Source organism: Pelodiscus sinensis, chromosome 8 (assembly GCF_052426305.1).
Source record: "Pelodiscus sinensis isolate ZL-2025 chromosome 8, ASM5242630v1, whole genome shotgun sequence".
Taxonomy (NCBI): Eukaryota; Metazoa; Chordata; order Testudines; family Trionychidae; genus Pelodiscus; species Pelodiscus sinensis.
In genome coordinates, this window is record NC_143059.1 from 22,883,206 (window position 1) to 22,909,070 (window position 25,865).

General features: G+C 40.7%; 1 protein-coding gene across 2 annotated transcripts in view; it reads left to right on the plus strand.

The window, feature by feature from the left end:
• Positions 1–4,320: 4,320 nt before the first annotated feature.
• Positions 4,321–25,865, plus strand: part of ARID5B (AT-rich interaction domain 5B) — a 168,903-nt gene continuing 147,358 nt past the window's right edge. The window contains exons 1-3 of one of the 2 annotated variants that reach the window (XM_006129784.4): positions 4,321–4,443; positions 4,796–5,050; positions 24,401–24,626. In XM_006129784.4, coding sequence (XP_006129846.3) covers positions 4,423–4,443; positions 4,796–5,050; positions 24,401–24,626 — 502 coding nt within the window. In that variant the 5' untranslated portion in view covers positions 4,321–4,422. Of the gene's footprint in view, positions 4,444–4,795; positions 5,051–24,400; positions 24,627–25,865 lie in introns of those variants that run through there. The other variant, XM_075934883.2, reaches the window with a different exon arrangement.

Below are 25,865 nucleotides of genomic sequence, written 5' to 3' on the forward strand. Positions count from 1 at the left end.
CAACAAGCTCTGTATTGAACCCAGGGCAAACGCACGGAGCAGCCAACGCAGCGCCCCGCTGCCACGCAACCGCTGGGCGCTAGGAGTCGCCAGGAAAGCTCCGGCCAGGGGAACCTCACGCCCCCCTCGCCCAGAGACTTGTTGCTGTCTCGCTGGCCGCGCCCGGGCTCTGTCGGATCGGGCTGTGCAGGCTCCCGCGCGGAACGGCCCAGTCTAAGGGCAGGGCCGGATTTGTTCCGAGGCTGGGCTGGGGGTAGGGCGCATCCCGGTGCGGGCTGGGATCGCGCTGGCAGGCTCCCCTCTCGCAGGCTGGCCCTCGGGCCGAGGTCCTCAGAGGGGAGCAGCGGATGCTCCAGCTCGGCCAGTGGGCAGCGCCGCGCACCGCAACGGAGCCACGGCAGCGGGATGCCTCGCTGCGCCTCGGGTCTGCCTGGCTACTCCGGGCGGCTCTTCCTTTCTCCTCTTGCCCCCTCGCACCCACCGGCCTGGGGCAGAGCTCTCGGGGCCATTCGCTCTCTGCCGTCTGAGCTTTAGTGTCGCCGGGAGAGAAGCGGCTGCTGGCGAGGAAAGCGGGGGGGAGAGGGGTGCGGGGGGAGGAGAAGGGGGTGCATAGCCAGCCAGCTCGAATCTCCGGGTCTTCTCAAGGCATCGTTCACCGGCGCAAGAGCGCTGCAGTTGCGGAGTCAAGCCACATGCGGTGGTGTGTAGCAATTAGTAGATAAACTGCTGACTAAAGTACTGAAACATAAAGTAGTATTGAAGTCAAGGTCGAAAGGCTTCAGCTCGCTTGCAAAATAAAAAATAAAAAATAAAAAGTGGAGCGAGAGAAAGGAGGGCGGGGCATTTGCCCTTGCCAAGGAAGGTCCCATGCCTGCACAGCGGACTGTTTATGACAGTGGTTATTACAGATGAAGGTCCCCTGATTATTTCACTGCTGGTTTAGCAGCTAACTTAATCCTCCGGTTCTTTTACGAAAGGGTTCACAGACCCATTGAATAACATCCCCCCTCCCTCGGCCTTCCCGCCTTATTCAAGAAATCAGATAAAAAGGGGAGGGTGTATTATAGCTATATTAAATATAAAATACATCCACACACAATACACACACACACACATCCACACACACCCTTTTATCTATATAATGAGACCACGAAACAAACTAGAAATATAAACACCCCAATCTGCCTTTGTCACTCTTTTATATTCCGCAAATCCCAGCTTCGGGCTTTGATAGATAAAGAAAGCAGTTGCTTTCATGATTATAACTGTCCTGACTGGATTGTCTTCCTCCACCATTCAATCTGTTTATGAGTATTTACTTTACATTAGTAGAGAGACCCTGCACTGCAGGAGTTTGCTTCTTTTCCCCTGGGTGTCAGTGTCTGAAGCCTTACATCTGCTCTGTGATTGATGGAGCCTTGAATACACGTTATTACTCTTTCACAAGCAGAAATCAAACAGGCTATTAACTACATTACTTCAAAGAACAGTTTCTATACAATCTACTTATCTTAATTGAAACTTTCTTTGTATGGATATTTGCAGAGGAGATAATTTACAGGTGTGTAGCAAGCATCACATTAAGAGAAGGTAAAGCAGAAGTGGATTTAGATCATGATTTTTAAAATACACTTTTAAAGCCATTCACAGAACTGGACGCACGCTTTGATTTGAGGTAGTTTCTTGGGTCGAGAGGCTATTACTTTGCCTGGATCTGGCTCTCTGCAGCACCAATCTGCAGTTTTTCAGAACTATCCAAGGCATTGCACTGCAATTGTTAACCTCAGAAAAACCTTACCACTGATTTTTCCCTTCAAGGATTACGCAGCATGCAGTACCGTGGAGCGCCTACCTTTAAGAGACAGTGATACAGTGTTTCTAATTAGATAAAGTATCTTATAGACACTTGGAGACGCAGCTTCAAACAAAACAGAAGTTGCTCAGCTATTGTAAAACGTTGTGCATGGAGGGGGGAGGAGGTTAATATACAATAGAGGAATGCCTGGAGGCTTTCTATTGAGGTTTCCTGCATAAATGCTGCTGCATTGCTTATACAGGAAACTGACTCAGTCAATCTTAAATATGATCTTGTCAAAATACTGCAACCCAAGTTCTTTAAAACAAGCTTACTTCATTTGCACTAGATGTTTACCAGAACAATGCGTTGCCTAATTCACGCATCAGTCGCCTCTAGTGTTAAACAATCTTTAAATGCCCTCTCATCACCTATAGGCATGCTATTTGAAGATGGATAAAGTAGGTTAATTTAATTAGATGTATACTATACTGACTGCATGGTAAAGAAAGGCACAGTAGAGTCCTTTAATTCCGTAACCCTATATTCCACAGACTATAACGATCACATGAACTTTCAAGAAAAACTCATTAGCCTGATGCCCACAGATCATCTAAGGCAGCTATGCTGAAGAATGGAAGAGAACTCTACAAACTGCTGCATGGCCTCCTACATCTGGCAGAGTTGTAATATTACTTTAAATTATTAAAATAGTTTTCGACAGCTTCCAGTTCTTTGGCATGGGCTTTTATTTCTTATTGTAATCTGAGGATCTGCCATTTTCTTTCCTTTCTCTCTACAGAAACAAGCTAGATCTCGCATGTATTACTTCAGCATATTTTTAAATGTGGTTTAGATAATGCTAAATACGCTAATCTCACTGAAATGAACGCATGCATTATGAAAATATAAGAAAGTCTATGATCTAAGCTGCAAGTCACTGAGAATATACATTTATCACCCTAGTTTTCCCATACTATTAACTTCAGCCATGTGAATATAATTTTCATTAGAGTAATCGTGTTTCAACTAGACTCTGTGACTAGAGGTGAAATGTTGCGAAAGCGTTAAAAATAGCTTACTAGTAATTTCAACATCCTGTAATTTTATCACAGATCAGGTTTCAACTGTCATACTGTACAGACCTTATTTCCCATATATTGTATGTTTACTTTTTAATATGCCAGACCTAGTTTAATAGAATCGGTGTCAGTATAATCAAATCAGAGCAGGAAGAGAGAGAATGCACCATTTTACACGAAGGCTGTGAAAATGCCTCTAAGGTTGCTGGTGAAAATATAGGCTGCTGGATTGGCGCTGGGCTTTGCCATTTGATTTCATAGCTCACTGTGCCTTTTCCTTGTTCTGTCGCTCCTAAGTTTCTCAATGTTTGCATAATAACCCTTGCAATGCTTGAGGGCTCCCGAACAATAAATATACACATTTAAAGCCTTTATTGTCTCACGGTTCATGCCCCCGGTTTTAAACAGCTTAATTTCTAGTTGTATTTAACTAGTTTCCAAATGGATTTTTCCCTCTCCTCCCCCTCCTCCCGGTTCCAAACTATTACTAAGGTAGCTCTCTAGCTCTCTCCAGCGTGTGTGTTAAAGTCAGTATTTCTGCGGCACTTGGTTATATAAACACATTAGGCTTTGCGATCGCCCTTGGCAGAGATCAGCATTGTAAACACGTACTAATGTATATACATCAAAATTAAAGAATGCACACGCAGATCTGGGAGCAGCCTGAATTCATAGGCAGAGAAGACCCGGTGCTCCCATGTATTGATTTATCATGCATCGTTTATTGTTCCATTCCCTATATGCAGTAGCTGGCCGTTCAATACTGTTTGCAAAATCCCGTGGTTCTGTGTGTGTGTTCATTAGTCCCGTCTTTTTTCCAAAGCGAACAAATGCATTAATATTTATATGTTTATATAATCGATAACCCACTTTCTCCCTCTCTCACAGAAAACAGGCACCAAGCCGCTAATGTAACGTATTAAGTTCCTTGAAAATATGGCAGTAAGGGAGCGTAATTTAACTATCAGATAAATCTACATGTCTAATAAAGGCAAATCTGCTAAAGAGAATTAGAAAGACGAGCTGCGCCCCAGAATCTCTGCAGGAAATGTTCTTTATATTAGACATATACAAGCAGGTCCTGTCAGATCCGCAGCTGAACATGGCAGTTTTTTGCCGATCAAAAAATGAAACCATGATCCTGTCCTTCATCATTAGGGGTTTGCAAGAATTAACTCGAGTCTCCGCACAATCTCCAGTTTTGCAATGTTTTTTTCAGGCTCTCGATCTCAATTTTGCCTTGATCCCTCCGTCTCTGTCTTACTCTTAGATTCAACCCCGTCCCATGTTGCCAATTTGATCAGGCAGCAATCGGGATTAAAAACTCGTCGTTTCCACATCTCTGGGAAATTGGGGGCCAGGAAAAATATTAGGCTGCTTTTCTGGTCATTTTAGGTGAGCTGGGAAGGCGGGGTTCAGGTTTTATATTGAGGGTTCGGGCTGGCTGCTGGCGAAGAGAGCTTTACCCTGCCAGGACCTGATGCAATCCATTCAAGCCAACAAGTTTGGAGAGAATGTTGAGTTCAATCAATTCAGAACGTCGAGATGGAGCCCAACTCAGTCCAGGTATTCGTCTCTCCTCCGCTTCTCTGCCCGGCCCCCCCTCCAGCCGTGCCCCCCGTACCCCAGCACCCCACCAACAAACTTTCCAGTAAACTTTTCCCCTCTGCACCCCAAATGGCATTTCCCCCCTTTTACAATTCCTTCGCTGATCATACATAGCCACAGATTATTATCACATAGAGGATTATTATTTGTTTGGGGGGGGGGGGGAATCTTTGCTGGCTACTGCCTGACTCCCTATTTTAGGTGATGTTATTCCCACCTCCAGCCTATTTGTGTTCTTATATGCGATTGTCTTATTTATTATGATGATTATATTTATTTTATTGACTTGATTTTTTTGTATTCCCTGCAGTGGGTCGGCTCTCCGTGTGGCTTGCACGGTCCTTACATTTTCTACAAGGCTTTTCAGTTCCACCTTGAAGGCAGACCAAGAATTTTGTCCCTTGGCGACTTTTTCTTTGTAAGATGTAAGCCAGAGGATCCGATTTGCATAGCGGAGCTCCAGCTGTTGTGGGAAGAGAGGACTAGCCGGCAACTTTTATCCAGCTCCAAACTTTATTTCCTCCCAGAAGATACTCCCCAGGGCAGAAATAGTGACCATGGCGAGGTGGTAAAACATGTCTCTGCCTCTCTGTGTATGTGCGCGGCTGTGTGTGTCTGTGTGTGAGTGTGTGTGCGGACTGCCCCCCCCCCCCCAATGTTTATTAAAAGACAGGATTGAAATGTTCCCTTCTGCAGGCAACGCAAGGCTCTTTTAAAGGGACAGTGTCACAAACAAGGGCTCGAGCTGTTTGCCATTGTAAGAGTTTCGATGGCAGCTTTACGGGGGGGGGGGGGGCAGCTCGTCTGCTCTTTAAAATAAACCCTAGTCAAATAACTTATGGGGAGGGGAGGAATGTAAGGATTTTTAAATGGTTTTTTTTCACTCATTGCTGATGCTCTGGGAACGTCACATGCTGTGTGTGGTGTTTTATGTTCTCCCCCACCCCCGGATTTCAGTGGCTGGCTAGGGGCCGGGGGATTTGCTGGGTTTAGATATCGTTAACATTTTTTTAGTATTTGATATATTTAAGAGGGCGGAAATTACGAAATGGTGGCTGAGTGAGATCAAAGCTATTGAGCTGGCAAAGACGTGTTGAATAAAGTGATAAATGACAGGTACTGGAATAATACATTCAAATAACTTGCAGATATGCCTGGGCGTATTTCAAAGCAGTCATGTAACCAGCACAAACACGTTAAGCATTCACAACGATCTCTCTGTGCTGGTGCATTTCACTAGATGGGCTAGTTTAAAATGACTATGAAAAAAAGTGGGCATTTTCCAGGAAGACAGGGGGGCGGGAGGGAGGCAATGAGTTAAAGGCTAATGCTAAAGTCAAGCCGTTTGGTTTCTCCTGCAGTCTCCTTGAGTTACTTCTATTAGGGACAGCCCATTGTCAATTTCACCCTGGACAGTTTGATCAGAAGTGCCTCCGTCAGTTCAGAGCCAAGGGCTGGAACCCAGAGATTGCGTTTACCGTGTAGCCTGCTAGCTCTGTAATTTCATGTGTGACCGCAATTTTGCTGGCTACTCTAGTCAGCTGACTGCACTGTGTTATTGAGGAACTATTTCAGTGGGGTGTACACACGGCGCTATGTTTATGCGGAGAGATGGCCAGTTAAAGAGCGCTCAGAAATAGCCAGATGTGGCTGCAATAATATTTCAGCTTCCCAAAGCATAGGGGGAAGTGACTGGAAGCCTTCCTTATTTCCACAGTGAGCCCCCATACAAATTGAGCTGCCAATGCCTTCAACAGTCCATAGTCTGATGGAGTTAATTGTAGTTTTTCTCAAGCTCCCCCCCCCCGAAGTATCGGGTTACCCATTCCTATTATATGTTACTTAATTACTGTAACCTTTGAAATATTCCCTTATCCACTGCTTCTTCTGAAATTAACATGTAGTTCCGCTGTCCGACTTTATTTTTTTTTTAAATTGCCCATCTTTTCTGATGTCAATAATTAAGAGCTGACATTTTGGAGCATGGAGAGGGTATTGAAAAACATTAACAGGTTGACCTCTCTTCTACTGAAAGTGCCTCTGTCCCCTCCCCCTGTCCAACTTTCCTGTGCAGCTGTCTCTCTTCCCCTCCCCCTTACTAGTACTTATTATTTGCTTTTCAAATTTATTACTTCAACATGGGCTGTGATCTGGAAAAGGGGAGGATTAAATATCCAGAAAGGACTACACGTGTAGTAGACATTCTGCTAAACCAGACAGGAAATCATTCTGAATTTTATTAGACATTTTGTGGTAACTTCTTTCGAAAATGTATTTGAAACATTTCTTGTAAACCTCTTCTCAGTTGACCACTTACCTATTTTAATTTCGGTATTCACAATTGAAACTGAGGACTCTTTCCTTAAAGATTAAAAAATTACAACCAAGGATGGATGTTCCTAAAACTGCTCCTGGTGAATATTTAGAAGCCATATAGGTGTGTGTGTGTGTGTGTTTTTAAATGAAAGAGTTTTGGCTGAGAAGGGGTGGGGAAATGGGCACAAATCATTTTAATATGCTGTAATGGTCAGATCATGTTACTGTGGTATGAACATCAGAGAACATTAATCCTGCCATTACATATAAGAATGGTCCTGCTATGCAGTCATTCTCAGCTGCATGTACATTCATAATATTATGCATGATTTGATTTTTAAAAAAATGCAAACACTGATAGTAATTAGCAGTATGATTATACTTGTATATTTCATTAGAGCTTTAACTGATGTCATTCTGAATTATTCAACCATTTGAAAACAATTTTCAATTGAGATAATGGCATGCCTTAGAATTATGCAAATGATTATTGCATTGTATAGAATAATTATGACAAATGTAAAGCAGGTGGAAAGTTTCCTAATGCAGTACTATTTTACACCCCAGTGATGTCATTTCTCCTCTGGCCTAAGTTAGTCATTCATTAGCAGAGTAACAGCAGCAGCAAGAAACAGCAACAGCTCACACAGATACTTCTTTGGCAGAGAGCCTACAGAAACCAGCATTTAGAGCCAGGGCCTAGAGAGGGCAACATAACACTCTCATTAAGAAATGTACTTTGTTTTCACTTACTCCATTAACTTGTTTATATACATTGACATGTTTTTATCATTGATTTTAAATAGTTTTGAATGATAAAAAGATCTGTTCAGAAACGTGCAGCTAAAAGACAAAAGGCTTCATGTTGATTGGCAATTTGTTACTTAAGGAAAACATACTGTATTTGTACCTAGTACTGTTATTTTAAGTCATTAAACCAGAGTAATAATTATTTTATGTTAAGTGACATTAACATCTATTCCTAAAGCACAGGCAGGGCTGTGTTTGGAACAGAGAGATTTTGTATGTTTTCTGGGTATGGAAATGGTATTCTTGAGCTATAAGTAATTTATAACCATAAAGAAGACATTCTTCTTGGTTTAAGAAATAGATGCATTAAAACTCCCTATCTTGCATTGAGAAAACTGGTATAAATGGAGATTGCACTTTTATGTGTATTGTAAATCTGCTTTATCAAAGGCTTTCTGTGATGTCAAAGGTCAACAGAGACACTTGTTGTGAATAAAATTGTTTATTAGCAGAGCAACTGGTCTGATTGTAACTGTTGATCGAGCCAGTCAGAGGTATAATTATTGTCAGGAGCAGATATCTTTGCTCGTTTGATGATTAGTAGTACCAGCCTTTTCTAAATGTGGCATCTGCACTACTAATGAACAATTTTTCACCATTGTAATATTCAGTCAGTGGGTACTCATAGAAGAAATAGCAAAGTAGGTGTGTAATGGTTATGTTACTCAGAAATTCCTGATGGCATATTTTATCTGATTGCCAAATGTTTGAGCTAATCAGAGATGGGTTTATTACATCCCGTTTATCCATCAACTGTATCTATATTTAACTCTCTGTGCTGGTAAAACTGGATTTTGCTACCACTAATACACAGGCTCTATTTTAAGCATGTTTTGCAGTCCCCTTGATGCCAATAGAACTACTCATATGCTTATAGTTAAATATGCTGGATGGGGCAGTAGAGCTTCATTATACAATCAAGCAAGCAAAACTCAGTGGACTTCAACTGACTTTTGAATGTGCAACAAATGCAGGATCAGTCTCATAGTTCACTGAAAGTGTAGGTATTAATATCCCAAAATTAACCTCTCTGGTTACACATATGTAACCCCATTTAGAGTTAGGGGAATGAGAGCAGAATAGAGCCTCTATGTTAGGTTTATGCTGATGTTCTTTCTGTGCACTCTTGGGCTACGTCTAGACTGGCATGATTTTCCAGAAATGCTTTTAATGGAAAAGAGCATCTAGATTGGCAAGACGCTTTTCCGCAAAAGCACTTTTTGCGGAAAAGCGTCCGTGGCCAATCTAGACGCAATTTTCCGCAAAAAAAAAAGCCCCAATCACCATTTTTTGCAATTGGGGCTTTTTTGCGGAAGACAAATCTGAGCTGTCTACACTGGCCCCTTTGTGCAAAAGTTTTGCGCAAAAGGGACTTTTGCCTGAACGGGAGCAGCATAGTATTTCCGCAAAAAGCACTGATTTCTTACAGTAGGAAGTCAGTGCTTTTGCGGCAATTCAAGCGGCCAGTGTAGACAGCTGGCAAGTTTTTCTGGAAAAGCGGCTGATTTTCTGGAAAAACTGGCCAGTCTAGACACAGCCTTGGAGAATGTCAGTAAGAGTTACTTGTTTATCTGGAGAGGAACTCAAACTTTCAAACATGTAGTTTTCTAATTTCAGGACAAATTCTAGTGCTCTGATATACACAGTGGATCTCCATTATAGGACAGAGCTCTTCTTAACAAGACACCAGGCATGTGAGAAGAGCACAATATAATTTGCCCATACAGATCCTACAGCAGAGATTTGCTCTTAGTTGGGGAAAAATGCCATTACATGTTTTGGAATCTGTGGGCTAAATCATATAAATGCTTTTCAGTGCATACATGCACCTCCCCCAACCATGTAATCAGTGGGAGGGTTGACATTAGCGAGAGGATGAGTGAAAGTTGGTTTGCCTCTGGTGGTGGTCCCAAGTTCCAGGGGAAAACTTAACTTTCAGCTCCTGGGGTATTCACAGCACTACTTTTTGAGACCTTACTGAGTCATGTTGCCAGGAGTTCCTGAAATGCCTAGTGGCCAGCTCCTGTAGGCCCCAATCCAGCAAAGCACTTAAGCAGATACTTAACTGAGCACAGGACAAGTCCTTTTGAAGTCAGTTGGACTAATCGCATGATGATAGTTCAGCATGTGCTTAAGTGCTTTGCTGGATTGAAGCCTCAAGGAGAGTTGCAAGTGTCAAGTGTGAATTTGCATAAACCTGTGCAGACTGTGTCAATGTAATCTGATGTTTGGGGGGGAGGGGAGACTGGAGAGGGAATGTTCCTAGTGGATTTGCAGGAAATTGATGCCATGAAAGCAGTTCTTCCTTGATTTTGCCCCTCCATACCCTCCTGATACCAAGTCTACAGCCCTCCCTGAATCTCTCCCAGACTCAGCCTATGCACCCCAAGCCATATAGATCCAAAGGTACTCACAGAGGTCAAAGCAAACTGGTGGTGATGCTACACTGACTTACCCACACCCCACAAATTCAATGGAATTGTAGCTAAAGATTTCTGCAGATTTTTCTGCTCATTTAACCCTCTCCTCTGCAAGCCACAGAAGGGAAAATTTGGCCCTATAAAACACTGACCTTTTTGGAGAAGCTCTGTTAGAATACAATGCTTGTTAGCAACTTGTATTTTCATGTTTTTAAAGCTGTCAGCATTAATTAGCCTATTCTTTAAAAAAAATGAAAAGCAGAGCTCATTAAATGTACGCATGGTATTTGATAGGGAATGTACAAGCTAAAAATACTAATTTTTTTAGTCTGAAATGTCACTCCTTTGAATACATTGTTATTAATTTTACTTCTACTTATACGGTACCATTTGTTATGAACTACTTGAAGTGAATGTAGCTAAATCTAGCTTTTTTAGATATCAAACACTGAGTCAGTCTACCTTGCCAAATGATGAGCTGATGGTGTAACTTTTACTCACACAAGTAGTAACTTGCTCACCACCCTATCCCTGTAATCAGACAGTATTTTGTATTTTCAGACTATTTTCCCAAATTTCACTGTTAAAAATATGTTGTTTTATAAATACAAGACTGACTTTTTGAGACAGTTTAGAAAAGCAACAAGTGTATCTTTTATTTGTGGAGGGTCAGATTCTTTCACCTTTTACATGTGCGGAGTAGTAATTTGTTTCTCAAAGAATTTCCCAGATTTCAGTGTGATTATTACATGAGTAAGTGCTATGCAAATAAGTAAGGGTGGCAAAACCAGGGCCTTGAACAACTGATTGCATCCTCAGATACATGGTCATGCATTGCCACCTTTCCCTACTATTACACTTGCATGCTAATGGTTTTTTTTTTCAATCTAAGTCGGGATTGGTGTACTCTTATTTAAAATTAGAAATGAGCCTTAGACTTCAGAAAGTGTATCTTGCATCCAGGTCTGTACACATCAATTAAGATAACAAATTTCAAATATGCAGAGTACTGTTATTAAAGGATGGTTTTAAAATAATGTTAATAACATCAATCACCAGTGTATTGTTGCTCAATTGAATGCAGCTTTGGAAATCAGGTGCGCTATAATTGCAACGTTAGAGGTATGACATCTGTCATAAAAGATCATGGTTTTGGCAACTGCATGCCCACTCTTTATATTTTTGTCTCTCCCTACCAGTAACATACACTAGGGCTACGTCTACACTGGCATGATTTTCCGAAAATGCTTTTAAAGGAAAAGTTTCCCGTTAAAAGCATTTTCGGAAAAGCACGTCTAGATTGGCAGGATGCTTTTCCGCAAAAGCACTTTTTGTGGAAAAGCGTCCGTGGCCAATCTAGACGCAGTTTTCCGCAAAAAAGCCCCGATCGCCATTTTTGCGATCGGGGCTTTTTTGCGGAAAACAGTTCTGTGCTGTTTACACTGGCCCTCTTGCGCAAATGATTTGTGCAAGAGGGCTTTTGCCTGAACGGGAGCAGCACGGTATTTCCGCAAGAACACTGACGATCTTACATGAGATCGTCAGTGTTCTTGCGGAAATTCAAACGGCCAGTGTAGACAGCTGGCAAGTTTTTCCGTAAAAGCAGATGACTTTGTGGAAAAACTTGCCAGTCTAGACACAGCCTAGCAAAGGAAGAAGCGGGAATGATGCTACTCAGTGAAGCCACATGTTGCTAGCCATTAGCCAGCAATCTGGTGTCTATGGTCACTTAAGCAGATATTTTTCCCCTTATCTTTCATTTCTCACTGTATTCAGAATGTAAAATGTACCCACTGTGCTCCATAGTTGCTGTTCCTAGCTTGATCAGTGGCACTAAACATTAAACTCTTGTCTTTTGAGAATAATAGGCTTTATATGCTACACCCTCAAGCATGTTGAGATACTGTGCAGGCTGGAAAATAAAAATGTTCTAATTGTGTCTTTTAAATAAGCATAGAAGTGAATTAATTAGACTATATTTTGTCTTTAGTTGCTTAGTTACACAATAGTATTCCTAAGCACAAGGAAGATAAATTGGCTCTTTTTGTGCTGTTTGGCCCTTAATCATAATTACTGTATTGCGCAGGAGAGTAAAGCATACATAGGTTTTGCATTTTTAATAATGTTCAAACACTATGCATATGGTATAGAAAGTATGTTCTTGTTCAAGTTCTTCTGTGGTTTTATTCATGAAGAAGTTCTACACTACAAGAGCAGTATTTATATTAGTTGTCCAGAAATGGAGTTCTGGGAAATGCATAACTGAAATATTCTTGAAATGCTGATGCTGGATCTTTCATTCATATTCAAAATAACAATGCCTTATGCCTTAGAACAATCATATATCTTAGACAGATTTTTCTTTGCGTGTATGGGTGTGGATGCACACCCTGTTTTCCAGCCTGTAGGGACTAATGTATGTGTGATTGATAGTGTCAGATCAAGTTGAGCTTTTTATTTTGTAGCTAAAATGTAGTCAGAAGGTCAGAAGGACATCAGCGTTTTACAGCATTAATCCAGTGACCTTAATATTGGCAGCCATCCAAGTTGCTGTGGGAAGGTGCCAGGGTTCTAGATAATAGTCTGTTTTCATTTTGAAGATATTTTAGTCTGAACAAACAAGTCTCCTTTGAGGTGTATTGTGATGGGGCTGCCACTGGTGAGCTAAGAACTTTACTTTCTTTCTGCACTGCTCAGTGTTGGCTATGAATGACGGGCAAATTGATATAGATATTGAACAATGGAAGATTCTGGCAAGAAATCTTCACATGCTCAGTAGATCTATGTGAAAATTGGCTCCATTGTTCTGTTGTATGAAAAGCAAGTAAATTATTTACAGATATTTGCTAATTAAAGCACATATTGTTTTACCAGCACAATAGAACACAATACAACAAAAGACAAAAGAATATGCTTGCATAATTTAAACCTGCTAATGCAATGTACTCTTTGTTTAAAAAAATATAATTATGTAATCTGCAAGGAAACCTTTTCAAACTGTAACAGTACTCGGGAAAATTAGCAATGAATTGCTTATCAATTTGCCTAATCTAAAAAAACTACCTGAGATGCATAGCCCATCTGATGAGAAAACATTCTGAGTGAAACCTATATTCTCCTTGGTCATAACTTCTATCTGCACTGGCACACAGAAATTCAATTTGAACCTCTGTTCAGGAAAACACAACAGTTGCTATAGAAATCAGAAATCTAAGTGTTTGCACTCATCTCTCTAAAAAAGCATCACAGACCAGATTTACTAGTATCCCACAAAGAGCCGGTAACACTCCATTCCTTACCATTTTACGAGATTCCTTTTGCAAATGCTGAATCATGGAGAGGAGATTGCACAAAAGATGTATTAATGCCAAGGGAATAGAATCCCACATCGTTTTAATTATGTTACTAAGATCCCTCGTGTTATGTCTTTGCCTTGTTTATGGACCCCAATAGGTTAAGAGCTACATGATGGGTCTTAATGCTCCCAGGCTTTGCATTTGAACATAATTCAGTTGCAAACAAATATGTAAACTAAACATACACCAGTATGCAAATTAGAGAAATGGGAACAACACCTGTATTAAATCAGATCTGTGTTTCCCTTTAAAACTGGCCAAGAATATAGCTTAAAGGTTATAGCCTATAAAATTCTCCTGTGTCATGTAATTTCCTGTGCTGTATGTATTTTCAGTTCAGACTTTATACAATGCTCTCAAGTGCTTGGCTGAAAAATGGTGATCAAATAAATGTGATTTTGATGTGCATATATAGGTTTTCCCTCCCCACGTGCTTGCCTCTTATGGGTAACTGACAAATTAGTTGCTTAGTTAAGAAAGCTATTTGCCCAGATGCCCTCCAAAATGCATGAGTATGTGCTGGAATCACAGTGTGTAAGAGGCAGTGAGAGGGTTGTTTGGATATGATGTGCCAAATGAGGATTTTAGGGTGAAAAGTGAAAGCATTATCTGCTTGGTAAAGCACCTAATTGATCAGTCAGCGCATTTCTAGCTCTGCTACTGGCTCACCATGAGATCTTGGGCAAATCACATAACTCCATTGTGCCTCAGTGTAAACATCTGCAAAATGGGAGGACTGGTACCTACCTCATTTAGATGCTGTTGGGCTTAATCTGTGGCTTTTTGCAAAATGCTTTCAGTGGAAATACAAAGTATTATTATTGATTAAATGACATCCCAAGCCTTCATGTGCTCTAGAGATTTAATATGGCATCTACTTTGCCACTGTAAGGCAACTTGCTCTGCTACAAGGGATGAACACATACTTTGGAGCTTCATATTCTGAGATGAGGATTATTAATTTTAATAATTATTAATTATTAATGTTGGTCTCTTTAAAAAGCAAAACTCTTCAGGAATAGAGCCATAAATGTCATGAACTGATTTATGGCCTTAATGCCTTCAACAGTATTTGCCTACAATAGCCAGAGTTAATTAGCTTGAAGAGGGGAGAAGGTAGATGCTGCCTACATTGGAGAGTTTGTTTAAGAATGATTTACTCTGATAGAAATGTTCCTTACCCCTTTCATGCTAGTGAGGTCACTGAAGGGAGGATGGTTTTGTGATTAAAACTATTGGCTGAGACTCTGAAGACCTAGGTTCAGCTCTGTCACAGACTTCAGGTGTGACATTGGGTAAATCATTTTATCTCTCCAGACCTCAGTTCCTTATTTGTAAGTGGGAGTGATAATACCTCTCTTAAGTAACAGGGATGCACCATGGATAACTTCTTTAATTATAGATGAGAGGTGCTCAGACACTTTGGTTATTGGGTCTATATAAGTAAGTATGCCGTGACCTATAGTAATCTGCTGACAGTGGGTAGCTGAAGTTAAAGCTGCATGCACAAAATATATTTGAGATTTCCCTTTGTTTGTACATTAACTTGATAATTTAAGATAATATCTCCCCTTCCCCCCCCCCCCCCCCGCCCCTTTTTGGACTTGTACCACAGTCCTCACACCTACCAAAGTGATCAAAGTGTGCACACGGTTCTAGGGGCAAGAACAAAAACAATTTTGTGTAATTTACATGAGGATCATGCAGTATCAATTTCCATCTAAATTGCAGAAAAATAAAAAATACATGAGGTGTAAATAAAGACGATAACAGAGCCCTTTATGTCAAAATGGAATATACAGCTCTATGTTTCTTAGTGACTATAGTCCATAATAGTCTAATTGTGTTTTGAACTCCTATGGGTGAATGTGTTTTCGGCAACAATACCCTGGGTTGTAAAATATGCATCCCCAGCTATCTATTGTGGAAAAGGTTTACAAAAAACAAACAAACAAAACCTGAAGATATTTTTCTGAAGCAAATTATACTGATCAGATAAATGGCACACAGTGTCTCCTATAATTATCAACAACGGTTTTTACAGTATGTCCCCTGTTTCTCTAAGCCTTATATTTGATGTTACTAGATCAGTAATTCAGTAGACAGCCGAGCAGGTGTTCAAATCACTCTTGACCTCCAGAATTCCTTAAATGACCCCTGGAAGCACTGGAGTGAAAACATTCTCAGCATGTCAAAGTTTTGAGATATCTTAGTTGCCATAATTTTTAAAAAGCTGCTTTCACTTTTTTTTTAAAAAAAAACCTAGTTATTGGCAGTGAGTGTGAAGTTGTGATGCATGGTCTGCCTGCTTTGAATAAAGTTGTACAGTCACACCAAGTTGCCTTGTGGCAATCTGCCTTCCAAGAGTTAATTTGTCTTTTCAAAAAAATAATAATCTGTTTTAAACTGTTCAACTACCTGATCTCTTTCCTTGGATATAAGCCTTCCAACCATCTGCTGAGTCAGGCAATATAAGGTTTTGTGCTTTCAGGAGGCTGTTATGGTTGCTTAGACAACAATAACGTATTTTAGCATAATGGCTCTCAAAGAGGTACCATCCCTTTCTCCAGAACTTCGCCTCTGAAAATGATAATCTGACACCTTCAGATGGGCTAAAACCAGAATACAAGAAAGAATCATTTGTATCAGTGTGTTTTCTAATCCTCTCCCCACACCCCAGCTTGATAGTAGAAAATATTTTACTTCACTCTGGAGGCTTGTAAGATGTATTACAATTATAGTCTCACTAGATACCACATTTTACTGGGATAGAAGAAAAAAGTGGCTCCTTTTATAGTCAGTTATTTCAAGATTTAGACAACTGCATGTACAGGGAAAATATTCCCATTGTCTGGTCAATATTCTTAAGGGGGCAGTAGAGATAAATCTAATTTCCAAGCAAGAGTTGAAATTCACCTCTGTCACAGACCTAAGATCATTGTGGTAGGAAAAATTTGTAAATTCCCTTCATTAAAGTCTTACCATGCAACAGAGATTTCATAAATATATCTCTTCAGAGCATAGTTAATCTGATATGAGTTCAATATATTTATGCAATAATCAACTTGGGTGTTTTTTCATGTTTATATGGAGATATAATTATGGATGACATAAATGGGTATAGAGCAGATTTCTTTAATCTTCTAAAGATTTGGTAGTCATAATTCATGGTATACCTGTTTTTATTTATTTATTTAACATTTCTATTAACTTGTCATCTTATTTAAGGGTTTTTTTATAACCAGGGAATCTGTAGAAATAGGTATGGAACAATGTATGTCAAATAGTTAAGAAGGCCTCACTGTGTTTGATTCCAGGATTTGTTGATTTTCTGAGGGATTCCATGCTCTCAAGAGATTAATAATTTGGTTGTGCCTGGTACTGTGAAAATTCCCAGAGATGTTATAATGCCATGAGGGACACTCGACTATCATTACTTGCATCATGCTGAAATCAATTCCGTTGAAGAAAAAGTCCTACTCATTTTCATTTTCTTGCTCAAAAGATGTCCCTTCTAGTTTGGGTTTTAACAAAACACCAGAGAATAGAAAAATGTGTAGTGGTTTCGGCATTGAAATATTGAAAGGTGCCCTGTAAAAACAAAGGCAAAGATGTTTAAAATTGACTAGTGATTTGGGGAGTCACCTTTTTCAGTTGCCTAATTTAGGAAACCTTAAAGTAGCCTGGGGTTGGTTGGTTGGTTGGTTTGTTTGTTTTTGGGAAGAAAGAAGTGCTCAGGCCTTGAAAATCAGTCCCCTTTACATTGGTTCAGTTGGAGCAGCCAGCATATGAGGCTTAAAGCCACAAGTCAAGTTTTGGAAATGCTAATCCAAATCTATTTTGTTTTCAAGGATAAACATTGATCATTTAGCATTTAGAACTTGGTACACTGATTCTTATCTGTTTTGCAGCTTGAAAAAGCCCCCTACATGCTGTGAATTGTTGTATACAGTGAGGTTTTGGTCCATGGGCCCTTCTTACTGATACAGCTTTTCATTCATAAAACTCAACATGCTTTGTAAAGTGGGATAAACATGATTACTACCCCCATTCTGTAGAGGGAGTGACTGAGAAAGTGTGAACTTGGGCAATTGCTCTGTCAAGGATCAAACCGGGATCTAGTATCCTATCCAGGGGCTCCAAACTGACTTTGGCGGAATGAATGCCGCAGTGTGAATAGACGCAACACACTAGGTTCAGCTTTTAAGGGACAAACGCATAAGCTGACTTTTTAACCAAATGTGCTTTTTGGACACTTTAAAGCATTTGCCTATCCCAGTCATCGATCCTGATTGTAAATTTGCTCTTTCTTTAATGTTAATTTAGTCTGCCTGGGGGGAGAGAGACTAATATTTTTCAAACTAATTGACTGTGTTGATGGAACCCTGGGTTGATTTCCATTGAAGTCCACGTGGGTAAAGGGATCTATCTGCATGGAGTCAATTTCAGAAATCAAGGTTTAAGTTAATTCCGTTAGCTATATCAGTCTGTAACCTGAATTATTTACCAGAGTGGAACATGTCAATAACCCCACAGTGCAGAAACTCAGACTCAAGCACTTTTTCAACCATCTCACAAAGGGTAAATATTTCTACACACTGTAACCAAAGCTGTGATTCCGATCCTTTAGGGTTTCAACTATGTAGCTCCAGCTCCCACTGCTGTGTGTTTACTCCCCTGATTGAAGTCAGTGTGACTATTTGTATGAGTTTGTAAGTGTTCACCATCATGAGTAAGAGTTACAAAGTCTGGCCCTTAGCTGGAATTGCACATATCAAAGCTAAGATGAGTTTGCAAAGGGACTAATCCAGAGCCTACGGAACTCATTGAAAAAGACTCCTGTGACTTTCAATGGTTTTAAATCATTGTGAACAGAGTAACAAACTAAGTCCAGCAAGAGGGAGCATATCTAAAGTATGATTTCATATAAGACGAGATTGCATAAAACAGAAGGAGGTACTTGGTTTGTGCTTTAAAGCATAGAATAGCCTGATGCCTTTCTCCATGAGTCAGCTGTGCAAATGTAACCATGTTGCTCATAGCACTCCCAAAGTATGTTTTGTTAGATTATTCCAAAAACAGGAAGGACTCATTCAGATATGCAATAGGGGGGAGGAGGAAGGTAAGTTGCATTTTTTTACTTTTAAATTAATTCAAATGTATTTGCCTTGCAGAATGTCAGGGCTGGCCTTAGGAGTGAGTGATGTGGGCAACTGCTCAAGGCACTGTTGTCCAGACTCTGTGGGTTGAGTTCAAGGTCAAGGGAGGGAACTTGGAGTAGTGGGGGTGGGCAGCAGGGCCACGGGTGATAGGGTATTGGCTGGGGAGGAGCAGGGCCATAGGTGGGAGGGCAATGGCTGGGGAGGAGTAGGGGCTAGGGAAGATGGGTGAGGCTGGGGGAGGAATTGGGGACCAGGGATGATGGGGGCAAGACCAGAGAGGCAACCTGGATCAGAAGCACCAAAACAGACATTTTCCCAGGGCACCATTTTCCTATAGCAGGCTGGGAATGGTCCATCGAGAGAACACAAAATAGGGGTAACACATACCTTAGAAGCTGTTTAAAAGACTTAGAAGAAAGTCCAGGAATCTTGCTTTGTTTTTCCCTTGCCAGACTATTGGATTCAAATCCCAACCTAGACCCGCGTGTCTCTTTAGCCTTTTATTTGAATGTTAGGATGGGTGTTTGTGTTTTGTTTAATGGCTACAAAGAGGCTTTGAAGCTAATATCCCTTAGTAAGACAAATCTGGGAAATTCACCCCTCTGGTGTTGCTGTTGCATCAGCATCTAGGGCTGCAGATTCGAAAACCCTGCAATGCTCACGAAGGGTGGCATCACAACATAGGATTTGTCTACAGGCTGCTGACGGGGGGCGGGGAGGACAAATGGGCAGTTGTCCCAGGGTCCAATGATTGAAAGGGGCCTCGGGGCTGCCAGCTGCTGTCACTGCTACTGCATTTGCAGCAGTGGCTAAAGCCCTGGACCCTTTAAGTTGCTGCCGGAGTGCCACTAGGGTTGCCAGTTGTGGCAAACAAAAATACCGAACCCTCTTCCCCCCAAAAAAACACAGTGAAAAAATTCTGTTTAAGAAAAAAAAGGGGGGGGGACCAAAGTTGTAGAGAAAAAAAAATTAAAATAAAACAGCATGTCCCCTTTAAGAGTGAGTGCAGGGATAAGAACAGGGGAGCAGTTATGCACTAAGACCCCTTAGTTGGCAGCCATCTTGTGCCAGCAGCCTTGCAGAACCAGGTAAGCATGGGGGCTGGGGTTGGGGGTTTTGGGAGCCGGGGGGGGGGGGGGGGGGCGTCAGCAGGGGAAGGGGGAGAGGCCAGGTGCTGAGTGTTTGTAGGGTTGCTAGGTGCCCAGCATTTTTGCCAACTGGCCGGGGAAAAAAATCAGAAAATACTGGACATTTTAGGTGTTAGGTATTCTCTGAATTTTTTTACCGAACAGGAGGCAAAAATACCGGACTGTCCGGGTGAATACTGGACACCTGGCAACCCTAAGTGCCACATGATTCACTCTGGTCGGCTCTGGCAGTTGTGAAGGCGCAGCATGCTCTGGGCAGCATGGGGGGGCTGGCTGTCTCCAGCCCAGCCCCTTCTGCCAAGGCTCTGTCCCCTTCCAGGAGCACAGCGCTGCCCCCTGCATCTTGACCAGGTGCACACAGAGGCTGTCAATACCCCTGATTGTCTACGGAACAACCAGGTCAGACCTGTAAGTCACAGCTAGCACAGCTCCGCCAGTTGGATTGGGAATAGCTATAGTGTGGACAAGTCATAGTTGTTTTTAACCATCGTGCTTTGTAACCTCGTTGCCTCCAATAGATAATCTTCTTTGCTTGTTTGGGTATTAAGAGGTAGATCAGGCTAAAGAGAAGGGCCTTAAATAGAGTATCAGCAGCCCAAATTTTCCATACATGGAGCTGGATTTCCCTTGCTACAAATCTATCCTGGCATGGAACAAAATAATTGTTTATCCACAAACGGTCCTTTTCCATATGCAAATATTTTCAGTGCAGTCAAGGAAGTGCTGGAGGTACCAATATAGATGTTTTCTGTGTTTTGCTTTTAAGATTTACTGCCTGGCAAGTAAGAATGGACTGAGACGGATCATGCCGGAACATACATTGTAGGTTCATGAGCCCACTTAAAGGGTTGTGCTCCAGTTTAATATGGTGTGGGATGATGCACCAGCGTGGAGATCTGCATTGATTTGCATTAGTGCAGGGATAAATTCTGCCACCCAGTGTAGCTCAGAACGCCCAGACGAGCTCAATGAGAATGTTGTTGATTAAAGATGGCAAAATTCAGGTTAACATGTCTTTGCATTAATAACGCAAATGGCAGATTACAGCTACTGCACTAGAGAGGCACCAGAGAGCCTCCCCATCTCCAGCACTCATCACCAGAGGCACTTAGGGTGCTGCATCCATTGTTCCCCAAGAGTAGTTGTGGTGGTGTTAGTGCTGTCTGAGGAGGTGTGTTTGGGTAGGTTGGGGTCATGGCAATGCCAGTGCTCTAGCCACAATGGCAGGTGGCAGGAGACCTTACCAGGAGTAGTCAGGTCACATGAGCTAGGATTACTAGCATTCCTGCTCCTCTGGGCACTGGAAGCATTCTGCCTACCTCTGTCTTGCTTTCCTCCAGGCCCCTAGCAAATTCTGGCTCCAGTAGCCTTAATCAAAGACAACACCCACATTGAAATCAGAGAAACTTTGGAAGGCAATGGGAGATTCTGCTTCATAAAGACAGTGGAATCAGGGTCTTGAGGTGCAATTGGCTGCAGTTCTGAACCATTTTCATCTTGTTCCCTAAAGATGCAGGCGCGCGATAACCCCCTTGCTATCCCACCTCTAAGGGAGCATTAAAAGGAAACTAAACAAGGTGAATCCATAGTCCTTTAGCCCCTTTCTGCTGATTCTACTGTGGCCTTGGCTACTGATCTGTGACATTCACAGTATAGGGCCCCATTCAGGAAGATATTTATGTACATGCTTAACTTTAAGCATGTGAGTAGTCTCATGAAGGTTAATGGAACTGTTTAGGATGAGATTTTAAAAAAATCTATGGGAGAGTCCTATCTTCACTTAGGCACGTCCGTGAGATTTTCGTACCTTTCTCCATTCCGCATTTTTGAAAATCCTATCCTAAGTGTTTAAAATTATGTGCACTTAGCTACCTTTCTGAACCCATGCCATTGGGACAGGACTTTCAAATGCATTCAGCATTAGCCTAAAACTGTTCCCCCCGACTTTGATGTGAGATGAGGCAGGCCAACATAGAACATTTTGAAAATATCACATCTAAGAATTTCTTTATAGATAATGAGGCAAAGAATTATTTATAGGTTAAAGCAGCTAAATGATTTAAGAGCACATGTCTCATTGATTTTCAAAGATATTTGTGCTCCTAAGTCACTTAGGTACTTTTGAAAATTCCACACAATGTATTTAATTGCATTTTGATCTGTTTTTTCCTCTGCACACATCTATAAAACGTTCGGAAAATGAGACATCCTTAATTGCATCCGTTTCCACAGTAACCAGATAAATTTTTGTTATGGTTTGTATTCATATACTTGCCTTATGTGCTAATCTGATTCAAAGTGCCTTTTGGTGCATACCTTTTGTATTACATTAGCTGCCACAACAGTATTTATGGTCCTAATATTCATTCTGCAAATTGCTAATGCGATCACATGACATCTTTTGTAATGATTCTTTTCTTAGCATTCACACATGTAGACAACACGAAGTATAAAATGTGTTGGTTATGGCTGCTGCATGGTCATTTTGCTGCCACACAAAACTTGAAATGTGAACACGTGATTTATGCTCTTTTGTGTTTCCTGATTCTTGTATCTTCCATATTTTTCTGCTTCTTTATCAAATTTCCAACTAAATCCTGGCATAAAACTATGTTTCAGAGTCAGTTTGCTGGTGAATTGGTAGTGAAACACATGGATTGTTTTCCCACTCATTTTCTTGGATTTATGGTTTCTGCATGTACTATGTGTGTGACGGTTGTAGTTTCAAAAACAGGTTTACTCATTGATGATGTTACAGTGATTGTACTTTTCTTTTAGTTAATAGATTGTTTGCTTGACTAACTTTGTATGCTAGCCAAAGTTAGTCATACCAGTTCTTGGAAAGGAAATGAAGAAACTGGTAATTGAAATCATAATCATTTGGCCATGAAAGTTATTTTGAAAATAACACTTTAACCAAACATATATCTAATCTAGAAGTCAGATTTCTCTGAAAGCTGCTGCTAAATAGATTGCTTCTAAGTATTCAGTATAAGAAATTGTGATACTTAATGATTCCATTCAGTATCCTATATAGAAGAACCCATCCAGAAGCTGTTAAGTCTGTCTTCATGCAGACTCAATTTTTTCACTCTGACATTTAATAATCACCATGTAATGGCTATAAAATGCATAGCAACTACAGATCTTTTATTTCAAGTGGATGGTGTAATGAAATTGGGTGAAACCATCCATTGAAAATGTGCTATGTAGTATGCAGCATTGTTTACAAAGTAATAACATTTGTCATAAGCAGAAAGTTAAAATATTGTCTGCTTGTTTGTTCAACAGAAGTTTATATTCAGCACAATGATAAAGGGAAAGATTCCATTACTAATATTTACTTAGCATATGAGTCTGATTTGTTTTTGGGCAAATATTTGCTACTGTACTAAAAGTAATAGAAAATGACTGCTTATAAAACAACTTGATGTTATACAAGGAAGACTGACATTTCAGATCTCTGTTTTACCAGAGCTACTGTGCAGGTTTCATATTGTGTGTAACTTATAACAAAACATACCCACCCTCCCTCCCCTGAGGAATGTATTAAGCCAAAACAAAACAACCCCCCTCCCCCCCAAATCCACACATCAACCATATCAACCATGCATTTGTTTAATAACTGCAAGAATTTCACTTACTCTTTCTTTGCCCCCCTCCTATTCCTAAATAGTTGTGTATATTTTGGAAAAAAGAAATGATTATGGTTAATACATTTAAAGTGGCTACATTACCTACGTTTTATCTCGAAATGTGTGGTGTAAATGTCAGTTCAAGTTAAAACATCAACTGTTTCAAATATTGAACTTAGAAATCACAAGTTTCAAGATCTAAAGTAGGAGTTGGAGTTGGGTTTTTCTTTTTCTGAAGCCTTCTCAAGCCCTGCTTACTGTAGGCAGCCATAAACCATTTTGCTTATTCATCATGACGAGAAGAGTTGATTGTTTCCTGGAAGGATAAAAATGTAGCAATTAGAGATGTTTAATTCACATATATGTTCAGCAGGCTAAACTAAGATTAAATTGCTTTTTCTTAGACTGTATTCTTAAGATTAGAGAAAAATACAGTTATTTTCTGTTCTTGAAAAAGTTTTAAGAAACATGAGAATATGTGAGTTTCTTTTGGTGGGAAACATACAAGACATTTATGAAGTATTTCTTTTGGGATTACATCATAGTTTTATTTAATTTTTAGGACAAAAGTTAAATTCAATATTTGTGTATAAGCCAAGGGAAAATGTACCATAAACAGAGGAATTTTCTGGTGAGTCAGAGTTCTAAGAATCTAAGATTTACGTAGCCCATTTATTTGAGGACTAGCTATAACCATTAGTCATCCAGCCATGAGTTTTTACATTTGTAGCTAATTGCACCTAAAAAGCAAGCTTTCATCCGAGCCTTTGGGATATACAGAATGCACTTTGGCAGTACACATTTAAAATGCATTTTAGGACTACTGCCTTGATGTTCTTGGACATTTTTTATCACATAAATATTTGCTCCAAATAAACAACTAACAGTGACATTAAGATGGCATGCAAATTGCATGAGTTATTGGATATTCTGTATCACAGAAAAAGTGATCTGCCAGGAGCAAGATAAAATTTTCCAATAACATGTCAAAGAGGCAGTGCGACAAGCTTATCATTCATCATAAACCCCACATGACATGCTCTGTTCTTGTTTGACTACATCTTGCAGGATGAAGTTATTGCTGTTTCAGAGAAGGTGACTGTGAAGCTTGAAGACTTGGCAAAATGGGCACATTCCGATTTCTCCAAGTGGAAGTGTGGTCTCCGGGCTGACCCCGTCACACCCATGGAACTGGGCAAGAATGGACAGAAGGAAGCCCTGATGAGATATAGGCAATCCACACTCAACTGTGGCCTGAACTTCAAAGACATTCTAAAGGAAAAGGCTGATCTTGGTAAATATAGTTTCCTTTTTTAAAATCGCTGTTTGCCTACTTGTGAATGCATTTCTAAAGGTAATGGGCCCAATCCTGCAATGCTCATTCAAACAAAACTGATAGTGACTCTAAGACTACATCTAGACTGCATTGGCAACGCCGCATCCAAGGAACGCGTCCACTTTTTCAAAAAAAAAATGAAAAAGCAGACGTGCTCTTTCACCATCCCTATAAACCTTGTTCTACAAGGCATAAGGGATGTGTTGAAAGAGCACTTTTTTCCAGACATTTGGTGTCATATGGATGCATGAAATTTTTGGAAAAGGCTCCTTTGAAAGTAAATCAAATTGCATATCTTTTTCCAATTTAATACTGCAGTCTAGACATAGCCTCAGACCGCAAGCACTAAAGCTCAAATCCTGAAGCTCCAAGCAAGGTAATTTACAAGAGCTTCCCACAGAACCTATGTCGGCATGGAGACCAGTGCATGCTAGAGATCATATGGGATTGAATCTGATGCCTTCTCTTGAAGTAGTTAGACTCACTGAAGAGAGAAGTCAAAGAAAGACCTATTCAGTCATACTGGATATGATTTTGCCAACTTCGGCTTGTTGCCTATCACTAGTGCTTGTCTAGTCTTTGTCCAATGAAAGTGTTAATTGTCTTAAGTAATGAGGTTTCCACACCTAGCTTTGGGACACTGATCCTCAGTCTAATGCATTTTACTTTAAAGTTTATTGTACCATTCAGCCTTCATTTTTAAAAAACATTCCCATTTCACAGTACTTGCACCCATTGGTACTGGCACTTTGTTTCATGAGTCCATGGATCTTTTCTTTCTCACTTTTCCCTCCCTGCAAAACTGGAGAGGCATGGGCACTCATATGGATAGCTTCTCCCCAGCATAGGGTCTCTTCCTGCTTTGGCTCTCTGCAAGTGGGCATTCAGTATTTGGGGCGCTTATTGTTCTTCATGTGCATATAGGGCCTCACTCCTATAAGCTGGGTCACGTGGATGAACTTTGCACTGCCTAGCTTTTCTTTGACTTCAATACATCAGTGGGATTTGGATGCAGGAATCTGCCCAAATGTATCAGCTGGCAGGAGTGGGAACTAAATGGGAGCAGTATTTGGGTTTACAAATGCCAAGTTTGTAGAAGTTGTGAGCACACAACTCCCATTTCCTTTAATGTGACACATTCTTATGATGTCTGAGGTGGTTGGTTTTCTGTTGGTAAATACACATAATCCCATTAGT